The sequence below is a fragment of the Echinops telfairi genome, unplaced genomic scaffold, assembly GCF_000313985.2.
Source record: "Echinops telfairi isolate 266 unplaced genomic scaffold, ASM31398v2 ScPeMD7_655;HRSCAF=1070, whole genome shotgun sequence".
Lineage (NCBI taxonomy): Eukaryota > Metazoa > Chordata > Mammalia > Afrosoricida > Tenrecidae > Echinops > Echinops telfairi.
Genome location: NW_022104553.1, coordinates 26,242,962 through 26,254,827, shown reverse-complemented (window position 1 = coordinate 26,254,827; position 11,866 = coordinate 26,242,962). Strand labels below are relative to the sequence as shown.

The 11,866-nt window shown below is 54.2% G+C and overlaps 1 protein-coding gene across 1 annotated transcript in view; it reads right to left on the bottom strand.

The window, feature by feature from the left end:
- CKM (creatine kinase, M-type) overlaps positions 1-6,226 on the bottom strand; it is a 12,977-nt gene extending 6,751 nt beyond the window's left edge. The window contains exons 1-4 of the mRNA XM_045293037.1: positions 6,126-6,226; positions 4,541-4,759; positions 1,799-1,953; positions 286-418 (exon numbers count right to left, since the gene is read on the bottom strand). Of these exons, the coding sequence (XP_045148972.1) occupies positions 286-418; positions 1,799-1,953; positions 4,541-4,733 (481 nt within the window). The 5' untranslated portion in view covers positions 4,734-4,759; positions 6,126-6,226. The remainder of the gene's footprint in view (positions 1-285; positions 419-1,798; positions 1,954-4,540; positions 4,760-6,125) is intronic.
- Between the last annotated feature and the right edge of the window lie 5,640 nt (positions 6,227-11,866).

Genomic DNA, 11,866 nt, shown 5'->3' with positions numbered 1-11,866 from the left:
TGGATGGATGGATAACTGGATGGATGGATGGATGGATGGATGGATGGATGGATGGATGGATGGATAGATGACTCGATGATGGGTTAGGGCTCTGGGTAGTGGGTGACTTCCAGGTCTTCCTAGAGCCCCTCAAGTCTTGGCACTCCCCTACACCTGACCTCCAACAGGGGCAAAGCTGGCAGCCTTCACTCGCCAAGCCCCGCCCCCATGGCTCACCACACTCCCACGTGTTTCAGGGAATGGCGGACCAGCGAGGAGCCCGCGCACGTGAGCCCTGCTTCTCACCTTCCACGGAGAGCTTCTCCACCGCCCTGCGCTCGCCCCGGGAGCAGTGCGGGGGCAGGGTGTAGCCCTTGATGCTGCGGCCCGTGCGCACGCGGCTGCTGAGCACGTAGTTGGGGTCCAGGTCGTCACCACCCTGCAAAGCCAGCATGTGTGGGTGGGTCAGGGCCAGACCAGGCCACCTACATGTGCCCCCCATCGCCCGTCTGTTGGCCTGGTAATGTCCCGTCCCTTACCCCAAACGAAACTCCCTGCCATGGAGTGGATGCTGACTTGTAGGGACGCTCTAGGACAGAGTAGAACAGCCCCTGTCGAATTCTGAAACTGTGACTCTTTATGGGAGTCGAAAGCCCTGTCTTTATCCGATGGAGCGGGTGGTGGTTTCGAACGGCTGGCCTTGTGGATCGCAGCCCAACGAGTAACCACAACGCCACCTGCACGCCAAGCCCCTCCCACCCTGGTTCTCTCTGGCTCGTTTTTCCCACGGCTTCCCTGGCCCTGTCCTCCCGCTGGTCCCTCCCCAGAGCACACACCCACTCCTCCCTCCTCCAGAAGGTGCCTAGCTAGCCACACCTCCGTCACTTCCGCTTCCGGTTTGGGGGTTCTCTGTCTCCCTCTCTCTCTGTCTCTCTCCTCTGTCTCTCTCTCTCTCTTTCTTCCCATCTCTAACTGCCCCTGCCCGTCTTCCTTTCTCTTTGTCTGTGTCTCTGTTGTGCCTTCTGGTTGCTGTCTGTCTCACCTGTCTCTGTTGTTCTCTGTATCTCGCTGTCTCACCCGTCTCTGTTGTTCTCTGTATCTCGCTGTCTCACCTGTCTCTGTTGTTCTCTGTATCTCTCTGCCCCTGTGTCTCTTTCCCATATCTCCTGTCCATCCCTGTGTTTCTCGAAGTGTCTGTTTCTACCTGTCTGTCTGTATCTCTCTGTCTCTCCATGTCTCTATGTCTTTCTGGTGTCTCTCCCCACCTCTGTCAGTCTCTGTATCTCTCTTGGCGTCTCTCCTGTCTCTCTGGGTGCTGTGCCTCTCTCTATCAAGCTCTGTGCCTCTCCCTGTCTCTATGTCTCTCCCTACCTCTGTCAGTCTCTGTATCTCTCTGACTGTCTCTCCCCACTCTACATCTCTCCCTGCTTCTACCTCTTCCCATCTCTGTCAGTCACTCTATATATCTAAGTATGTCTGCCTGTCTCTCTGAGTGTCTCTGCCTTTTTCTGTGTCTCTCCCCATCTCTGTCAGTCCCTGCCTCTCTCTGTGTGTCTTTCTTGCCTCTCTGGGTGCCTCTGCCTAAATCTATCAGTGTCTGTGTCTCTCTGGGTCTCTCCCCACTCTTGTCAGTCTCTGTATCGCTCTGGGAGTCTCTCCCTGTTGCTAGCAGTCTTTGGGTCTCAGTGGGTGACTCTCCCCGTCTCTGTGTCTCTCCTCACCCTCTGTCTCTCACCATCTCTGCCTGCCTCCTCGCTCTCTCTGCTCTCACTTCCCTCCCCACTCCTCCTCACCCCGGGGGCAGGGACAGCCAGCCCACCTTGAGGTTCTCGTGGTTGAGGTCGGTCTTGTGCTTGTCGGTGGGCTTGTAGCCCCCGTGGCGGTCCTGGATGATGGGGTCGAAGAGGTCTTTGAAAACGACATAGCACTCCTCGTCACCAGCCACACAGCCCACAGTCATGATGAAAGGGTGACCTGTGGGGAGGGAGGGGTCACAAGGGGCAGTCAGAGGGGCTCACCCCAGCAAGGGAGACCGGGTGTTCACTACGAGTCGGTGCCCTGAGCCCTGGACTCACACCGACTCGTATATTCTCCCAACAGCCCTATGGCACCAAACCAAAACTCACTGCCACTGAGTCTGCTCTCACTAGCGCCACCCTATGGGGCAGGTAGAAGGGGCCCTGTGAGTCTGAGACTGAATCTGCACTGGAGCAGACAGCCTCGTCTTTCTCCTGTGGTGCAGCTGGCAGTTTCAAACTGCTGACCTTGTGGTTAGCAGCCAAACACGAACCGCGCCCCCCTGCGCCCTTTACACCACAAGTGCCCATTTTTGAGATGAGGAAGCTGAGGCTCCAGGAGATTATGTGACTTCCTTGGGTGTCATATGTATTACTAGAGACCATGGTGTGGTAAGCAGTAGGAAGGAGAGAGGGTGCTAGGAGGGCTTAGGGTGATCTCAAGGTGGGGAGAATGCTGAGGCAGGAAACACAGGAGAAGGGAGAGACTCGGAGACTAGTTGTTTCTTTTGTCAGCTGTTCTTGAGTCGACCGGACTCACAGAGACCCTCTGTGTATCAGAGTTGAGCTAGGCTCTGTTGGATTTCCCGTGGCTGGTTTTTTGTTTTGTTTTTGCAGGGTGGGAAGGAGACTGCCAGGCCTTTCAAGGCACTTCTGGTGGACTTGAACATCCAACCTTATGGTTAGCAGTCAAGTTCATTTGCTGTTTGGATCAGCACCTCGGGGTTATCAAATCAGGGGGTCTTAGGCTAAAACTCAGACTCTGTTCCCTACAAGGGTCAGGATGAAGACCCCTTCTTTTTCCCAGGTGAGGGACCAGAAGCCTGGAAAGAGGGGTTCTCTGCCCAATCACAGAATGGGTTGGAGTTGAAGACGAGACCAGACCATCTAAGTCTGGTGTCAGCCAAGTCTACTTGGAAGAAGCACGACAGCCTGTGTGATCCAAGGATTGCCAACATTCGGAGACGGGAGGAAGGAGTTGTGTGAGACTTAAATTCTGAGCACTTAGTTTGCAGAAGGCTATGGACAACAGTGAAAACCCCAAAGCCATTGGCAGAGTCCCCACATGGATTAAACCTCTGGTGAATCTCTGACCACTGACCAGGGATGAGGAAGCCTTGCCCCAGACAGAGTGTGTTGGAAAACATATGAATGCAGATGGAGTTAGGATGAAATTTAGCCCCTTATCATTTGTGTTCCTTTGGGGCCCATTTTTAATTTGTTTTATTTGTATTATGTTCTGCTTTCTTTGGCATTGAGATTTTCTAGGGTTATTTTGTTGTTGGATTCTTTCTTTGTTGTTTTGTTTTTGTTTTTTTAAAGGGAGGAGGTCGGTATCATTTTCTTCATATGAAATCCAGGATAGGAAAATACCGTATATACTCGAGTTTAAGCCGGCCCAAATATCAGCCGAGGTACCTAGCTTTACCACAAAAGCTGCATTAAAAAATGTACTGAAAAACTCCACTTAGACACCAGTATACACAGTAGATTAATAGTGTCTTAGTGTTATGGCAAGAGTGGTGGTGATGGGGGGGGGGAGTTAATAATGAATACAAGAATGCAGAAGAGCTTCTAAAATTGATTGTGGTGATGATTGCGCAACTCGTTTTCATATGTTTAACCCCCTGGAGCGTACCATCTGTGAATTGTATGTCCATAAAGCCCACTGCTCCACCAGGGCTCCGCTGTGACAAACGTCCGCTGTCTTATCCGAAGCGCTCACTGTCTCCAGCACCCCCCAAAGCCCAGGACGCCGTGCCCAGCTACGCCTGTATTTTCACGGCAGCCCTGCGACACGGATGCCCGGTTTTCAGCCGAGTAAAGGAGGCCCTCCAAGAGAGGAAATGCCTTCCTTGGGGCCTGGCAGCATTACCATGGACACGGACAGCATGGTTTCCCGGGGACCAGGCGCCCTGGTGTCATAGTGGTTATGAGTTAGCCTGCGCTCCACAACGTCTGTGGTTCAAAGCCACCAGCCACACCTCAGGAGAAAGACTGGGCTTTCTACTCCCACCAGTCGGCACAGAGACTCACAAGGGCAGGCCCACCCTGTCCCATAGGGTCACTGCGGAGTCAGCGTCGGCTCCGTGGCAGTAAGTTTGGTTTGGTTTTATTTACTGTGGGTCAGGCACTCTGCCGGTACTATCTGGTTGGTTTCTTTTTTTTTAAATCATTTTACTGGGAGCTCGTACAACTCTTATCACCATCCATCCGTCCATCCATTGTGTCAAGCACATGGGTACATTGGTTGCCCTCCTCATCCTCAAAACATTCGCTTTCTACTGGAGTCCTTGGGATCAGCTCCTCATTTTTCCCCTCCCTCCCCGCCACCCCCTCTGCTTGATTTCTTAAACCTCCCCGTTTCACAGGTGAGCAAACTGAGGTTTCCATTTCACAAATGAGAAAGCTGAGCTGACCCCCTTCCCCCCAACCCCACCCCAGGTTCCCATTGGACAGGTGGGGAAACCAAGGCCCAGAGAGGCAGACTTGGTGCCTGGAATGGATGCCACAGTGGCTCAGGCGGCCCCTCCCGAGCGACTGACCTGGGTTGTCCACTCCGGTCTGGATGATGTCATCCAGGGTGAACCCAGAAGGTGTCTCCTTGTCCCTCAGCTTCTTGTAGAGGTCGGGGGTCAGCACCTTGGCCATGTGGTTATTGTGCTTGCTCAAGTCTGGAAACTCCTCCTCCGGCTTGTAGTTCAGCTTGAACTTGTTGTGAGTGTTGCCGAAAGGCATGGTGGCAGTGCGGCGGGCCTGGCGGGCTGAGGAGGGACAGGAGGTGACCTCAAGGCAAGCAACAGCCAGCAAAGGGAACAGAGCGAGGCCTTAGGAGCAGGCAGGCCCAAGAGCCAAGCCTGATTCCTGTGCTGTGTGACTTGGAGTAAGTGAGCTGCCCTCACTGAGCCTTTGCAGCTTGCTGGACTCCAAGCTGGCTGGAGACCCAATTCCCCCAGCTGACAAGGGGCCGAGCAGGTGGCTGGCAGTCTCTGGGGTGGCTGCTGTGATTGTTACTTCTCAGAATTGGCCCCTAAAGAAACAGGGCAATTCCACAGTAGCCGTGGCAAGACGGGGACAACCGGCCCAAGCCCAGCTCCAAGGATGCAGAGCAAGTGGAGGTTGTAGGTGGGACCTGGGGGCCGGGGAGAGGTGAGGGTCAAGGCGCTGGGCCAGAGAGTGGGACTGGGGACGTGCAGAGAGTTCTGGGGTTGCTGCCCAGGGTAGGGGCTATTTTTAGACTCTGGCAGGCTCCCCTCTGGCCCCTTCAGCTGCTGCCCTCCGCCCCCCACATTCCAGGGTCTCAGCTTGCACCAAATCATCAGTCCAGGGAACAGGTGGGGCCAGGGTGGCTGAGAGGACACCCAACCAAGCCCCCGGGGCTCAAGGACACCCTGGGCGCCCAGCCCAGAGCTCCTCCCCATTCACAGGATGTCCCCACCCTACCCCTGCCAGGGACACCCTGGGGACAGGGCACTGAAGCCAGGTGGGTGACCCCCGAGAAGCAAACCAAGCAATATCTTCAGGGCCACATGTACAGCATCACAGCCCAGGACAGCCACTTCCCATACACACCCCGGACCACACCAACCAGAGTCACACGCAAGGCCACACCGTCAGACCCAGGACACCCTCGGGAGACAGGACACCCATGCAATGCCCACGGGAAGACAGACACAAGGTCACAGGGACACAGCGGGGACCCACGGAGCTGCTAACACAAAGACCCTGTCCACAGTTGCTCTCGAAGTCCCCGATGGGAGTTACAAAGACACCCCCACATGGCTGGTGGCCCCCAATCCTGAGGACAAACTATAAAGAACAGAGGGCAAGCCCCATAGGCCCTGGCTGGGGGTGACAGTTGGCAGCTTTCAAAAGCCCCTTCGCTATGATCTGTAACCCCAAACCTATGCCACCAAGCAGCTAGTGACCGCCAGGGATCTCTCTGCCAGGCTTTCTTGGAGATTACCTGTGGTTAATACACACAGGAAAGAGCATTTAAATTCACAAGGTCACCTACCACAGACTGCTTATGAGCAAGAGGACAGGCAGGTCTAACCCAAGAGACCCTTTCTCCCAGGGACCCTCTACTCTGCCCCTCACCCCCGCCCCGACTCCCACCCCAGATGGTACCTGGCTGGGCTGTGCTGAGGGGCAGGCTGTATCCTCCAAGCGGTACTGACCCAAAAGCCAGGCCTGCAGCCCCAACCTTATATAAGGGGGGATCTTGCTGCGCTATTGGCTGGGAGGGGAGGTGGCTGAAGGCCAGCTGAAATGCTCAGCTCCCTGGCCGGGCACGGTGCCCATCCTGGACCCAGGCATGCCTTGCGCCCAGCCCCATGGCCTTGTATGGGTCCCCCAAGGACCAGCCCAACCTTCTCCCCCCACCTCCCCACCTGATCCTGGGACCAAGTGCTGAGTGGTCTGGCTGGGACAACAGCTGGCCCCAGAACCGGAACACGCGGCCTTGAGGCCACCCTCCCCTGGCCCTAGGCCCCACGCAAGTGGCTGATACCCAGCCCTCAGCGCCCCTCGAGCCCCTGTTACAAAACTCTGAAGCCCCCACCCCAGGAGGGCTGGCATGCCGGGTTGCAAAGAAAAGATACCGAGGTCCGAGAGCACCTGTGGCTCGCTCCGGCACTCAGCTAGAGGGCCTGTGTGACCAAAGCCAGGCTGGACCCCAGGGCTATCTGCTCCCCCAGGGGACCTGCGTTCAAACCTCTCTCTTAAGTGGGTGTGAGAGCGAGTGGGAGGGAAACTGAGGTATGTGGAATCCCAGCGTTCCAACTCAGTCACGGTAGGGGCCTAGGGGGCCCTACCCACTGCCCCCACCCTGGGAGTCTACTGTCTTTAAGATGAGGCCAAGGGGACCCAGAGGGACTTCGCCCGGCTCGGAAGGGAGTTATTTTTAGAGCGCGTTTCGTGTCTCTGAGCCCCCGAGGCGCTGGGATGGGGGGGCTCCGGGGCAGGTGTCAGGGGGGTCGCCACGTGTCCGGGTTAATTATAACCGGTGGCTCTGGTGTCCCAGCGCATCGCCTCCTTACAAGGGCAGCTGCGGGGCCCCGGGGCGGCCGCTCCCTCCCCGCGGAAGGGGGCTGGGGGAGGCAGCGCCCAGCGCTGGTCCCGGAGTCGCCTCTGTGACCCGCGGGGTTGTGCAGCCGGTGGCTGCGCCCAGACACAGCGACTCCTTGCCTTCGCCTCCAAAGTGGGGCCCGGGTTGCACCAGCTTGTCCCCTGCTTTATTTTCTTTTCAGGCAAAGGAAGGCCAGCTTAAGGCAGGGGACCCCCCTAGACTCTTCCAGATGCCTGCTCCCCAGGTTGCCGGGTGGACCCCTGGAAAGCTTTTCCTTAGGAGCCCTGATGGCATAGCAATTCCTCAATGGGCTGCTAACCGCCAAGGTCAGCGGTTCTAAGTCACTGGCTGCTGGGAAGGAGAAAGAGGAGGCTTTCTGCTCCCGCAAAGATTTCCAGCTTGGGAACCCCACCAGTTGGAGAACGCTCGGCTGCGGTTATTGTTGTTATGTGGTTTCGACCTCTCCACCCAACTGCCCCTTCCCCAGCCAGGTCAGACTGGCAGAGGTCTCCATCCCTCTTAGGGAAACACAGGCCTTCTTACTAAGCCAAAAACCAAACACCACCACGCACAGCGACCCTATAGGACAGGGTGGAAGTGTTCCTATGGATTTCCCAGACTGCAACTCTAAGGGGTGAGAAAGCCTCCTTTTTCTTCCAGGGAACGGCTGGTGGTTTCAAACTGCTGGCCTTATGGGTAGCAGCCCAACGTGTAGCCACTATGCCACCCGGGCTCTTTTACATACATACACACATATGTACACACATACACACATATACACATACACGCACACATGCATACACACACACATACACATACACACATGTATACACATACATGCACCCATACGTACACACATACATACGTACGTACAAACACACATACATACATAACCACACATAGACATACACACATACGTACATACATATACACACATACCTACATACATACACATACATACGTACGTACACACACACACACATTCTGATATACATCATTTGACTCAGAATCTCTGTGCATCTCTCATTTCAAATAAGTACTGATTGGATGGGTAATAAACGCTCACGGGGGGGCCTTGCCTGCGTGGTGTAAATGGTTAATGGGCTCGGCCTCCGGTGGAGGTTGGTGTCTGCCCAGAGGTGCCTCAGAAGAATCTACTGCTGCAAACTCAGCCTGGGAACCCTCCAGAGCCGAGCCCTGCTGTTGACTCTCCGTGCATGTGTGTGTGAGTGTGTGCGTGCACAAGTGTGCGCACTTGGGGACACAGGGAATGAACATCTGCTCTCTGGAGGCGATGCATCAGTGAGGGTGGAGACCCGAACCCACTGCCCTCGGGATGTGGGAAACTAACACTGAGGGAAACGTGATGAGGACTCTGTTCCCTAACTGATCCCAGAGGGAGTCTGGAAAGCCGGTATTCCACAGTAGGAAAGCCTCCACTTTGGTCAGTTAGAGATAAAGTCCAAGACATGATCCTGCTTTAAATGTCATTCCCACAGATTCTCCCCTAACAGTTCCGCTGCCTTAAAGGGAGCACATGGCTCAGTCTGTCTCCCTGTAGAAGCAGACATTCTTTGATTATCTCCTCTCGCTGTAGCACCCATCCCCCCTCATGCCTTCCCCTAATGCAGGTATCAGGTTCCTCACCTGTGAGTTCAAGGACTATACAGTTCTGTGATTACCACTCACCTTATGATGTATGTAACTACTGAATATGCCTGTCTATTGGCTACCTATAAATGTCCCAAGACAGTAAAGATCCTCTCTCTCTGCAAGAACCTGGCTGCTGGGATCATGGCCAGCCCGGAGGTGAGCATGCTACTATGAAATGTGCCTGCCTCCTTTATTTGACCCTCTCACTCCTATCTTCTGTGACTTTGCTATGATCTTTATATGATAACCGTACAATTGCGCCTATGGACCCCTTGGTTGCTAGAGGCTGGTTGACTCTGACATCGAGTGAATTCCTACCCCCAGTGACCTGCTAGGGCAGGGTAGAACTGCCCCTCTTGGTTTCTAAGCCTGTAACTCTTTCCCAATCAGAAAGCCTCTTGTTTCTCCCTCGGAGCATCTGGTGGGTTTGAACCACTGACCTTGCCCTTAGCCGTCTAATGCTTGCCCAGCAGCTCCATGGGAGAGCAGGTGCCCACACAATGCTGACAAGCTTAAGGGTAATGTACTAGGCTGGGTGCCCAGAGCTGAGCTCCCCCCTCGGGGCCATCTCCCATTTCCCTCTCCAGCCTCTTCAGACAGGAGGAAGCACTAGAGAGACTGACGTGCATGCTGAGTGGCCTCTCCACTGACACACACACTCATCCATCCTCCTGGTCATCAAGCTCTTCCTAAGTGTCAAGGAGCCTGGGAGGCCTGGTGGACTGCCAGCCTCAGGGTCAGCGGTTCAAACCCACTAGCCGCACTGAGGGAGAAAGATGTGGCTGTCTGCTCCCGACTGATGTTTCCTAAAGGAGTTATGTGATGCAGTGGGTGATGGGTTGGATTGCCTCCGAAACCCACAAGGGCAGTTTGCCTGTGTCCAAGAGGGATGCTAGGAGTTAGAATCGATTCCCTGGCAGGCAGTTTGGTTTGGTTTGGGGTCAATAGCCCTGGTGGTATGACTGGGTGAGCATTGGACCCCACCCACCAGTCAGTCACTCCTCGGGAGACAGATGAGGCTGTCTGCACCAGTAAAGACTGACAGTCTCAAAGCTGCAGGTTCAGTAACCGGATTCATCGTTTCTTTGGGTTATGGCAGGGGAAGTTGGGGAGAAGTGGAGAGCTAAAATAGTGAGTGTGAGAAAGAAGAAAGTGTCCTAAAACTGCAGTGAGGATTGCACAACTCTTTAATATGCTTGAACTGTGGAACTGTGTGACATGTGAATTATATGTCAATAAAACTGTTAGAAAGCCTTTAAGGGAGGCTTGAAGGTAAACAAGTGGCCACCTAGCTTAGAAGCAACAAAGCCCACATGGAAGAAGCACATCAGCCTGTGTGATCACGAGGTGTCGAAGGGATGAGGTATCAGGCATCAAAGAACAAAAAATCATATCACTGTGAATGAAGGGGAGTGCGGATTGGGGACCCAAAGCCCATCTGTAGGCAACTGGACACCCCCTTACGGAAGGGTTGCGGGGAGGAGATGAGCCAGTCAGGGTGCAGGGTAGCAATGATGAAACATATAACTTTCCTCTAGTTCCTAAATGCTTCCTCCCCGCCCTCCTTCATGATCCCAATTCTACCTTACAGACCAGAGGATGTACACTGGTACAGATAGGAACTGGAAACACAGGGAATCCAGGGCGGATGATCCTTTCAGGACCAGTGGTGTGAGTGGTGATACCGGGAGGGTAGAAGGAGGGTGAGGTGGAAAGGGGGAACCGATTACAGGGATCTACATATAACCTCCTCCCTGGGGAACAGACAACAGAAAAGTGGGTGAAGGGAGATGTCGGACAGTGTAAGGTATGACAAAATAATAATTTATAAATTATCAAGGGTTCATGAGGGAGAAGGGAGCAGGGAGGGAGGGGGGGAATGAGGAGCTGATGCCAGGGGCTTACATGGAGAGCAAATATTTTGAGAATGATGAGGGCAATGAATGTACAAATGTGCTTTATGCAATTGATGTATGTATGGATTGTGATAAGATTTGTATGAGCCCCCAATAAAATGATTTTTAAAAAAGAAAGAAAAGAAAGCCTTTAAGGGGGTTTCATAACTTTTCCCCCTGTGTGCTTAACCACATTTATGGGCATGGTTTGTTTTGGAGTGAATTCCACGAATATGGCTCTTCTATATAAGGAGAAATAAAATAAAAATCAAAAGATTGACGGTCTGGGGAACCCTCCACAGGGGAACGGGGAGCCTGAATCCACTGGCGGGCAGTGGGCGTGGTTTTCCCTGTTTCCTGAAAGGCAAGCGCTGTATTGGCATTGAGTTTAAGCATTTGGCTCCTAACTGCAAGGTCGGCGGTTGGAAACCACCAGCCGCTCTGTGGGAGAAAGATGAGACTTTACTCTCGTAAAGAGTTACTGTCTCGGAGACCCACGAGGGCAGTTCGAGAGGGCCGGTCCTACAGAGTCACTGGGAGTCGGAATTGACTTGAAGGCAGGGAGTTCGTTTTCCGTTTTTCGGTCTGATTCTGTGTCTTCGTGCTGGAGTACCATGCTGTGACAAATGGATGCTGAGATGGAGAAAGGGCAAGAGACGTGCCCAAGATCACCCTGTCGGGTGTCTGGACTTGCAGAACAGACTTGAGTAGATTCTAGAATAGGTGCTTCCATCCCCATCTGGCAAGTCCCCACCCCACTCCTGATGCTCCCCCACGGCAGCGCGGCTCCTCACCCCAATATTCCTTTTGCCAGGATGGCCCATCCTCCTGTCCCTTCCCTGGGGGGCCACACTCCGCCTCGAGGGCCCACCCTCCCTATAATCACCTCCCCTTTCACCTCCCCAGATCCCTCTCCCAGCCCTGGCCACCTGTGAGGACCTTGTGTGGGTCGGGAAGATGAGCTGTCAGCGTCAGCGTTGACGCTTGCCAACATGCATACTAACTTCCCGGGTGGTGCAGTGGTTTACTAGTTGGGCTGTTAACAGCAAGGTCAGCAGTTCGATACCACCAGCCGCTCCACAGGAGACAGACGAGTCTTTCTGCTCCTATAAGGAGTTAACCATCCCAGAAACCCACAAGGTTCTTCCCGGTCCTACAGGGTTGCTAAGAGTGGGTTTCAATGTGATGGCAGCAGTGGGGTTTTGATTTGGTGACCCACGGGACAGTTTGCAACATGGTGCCACCGATCTCGC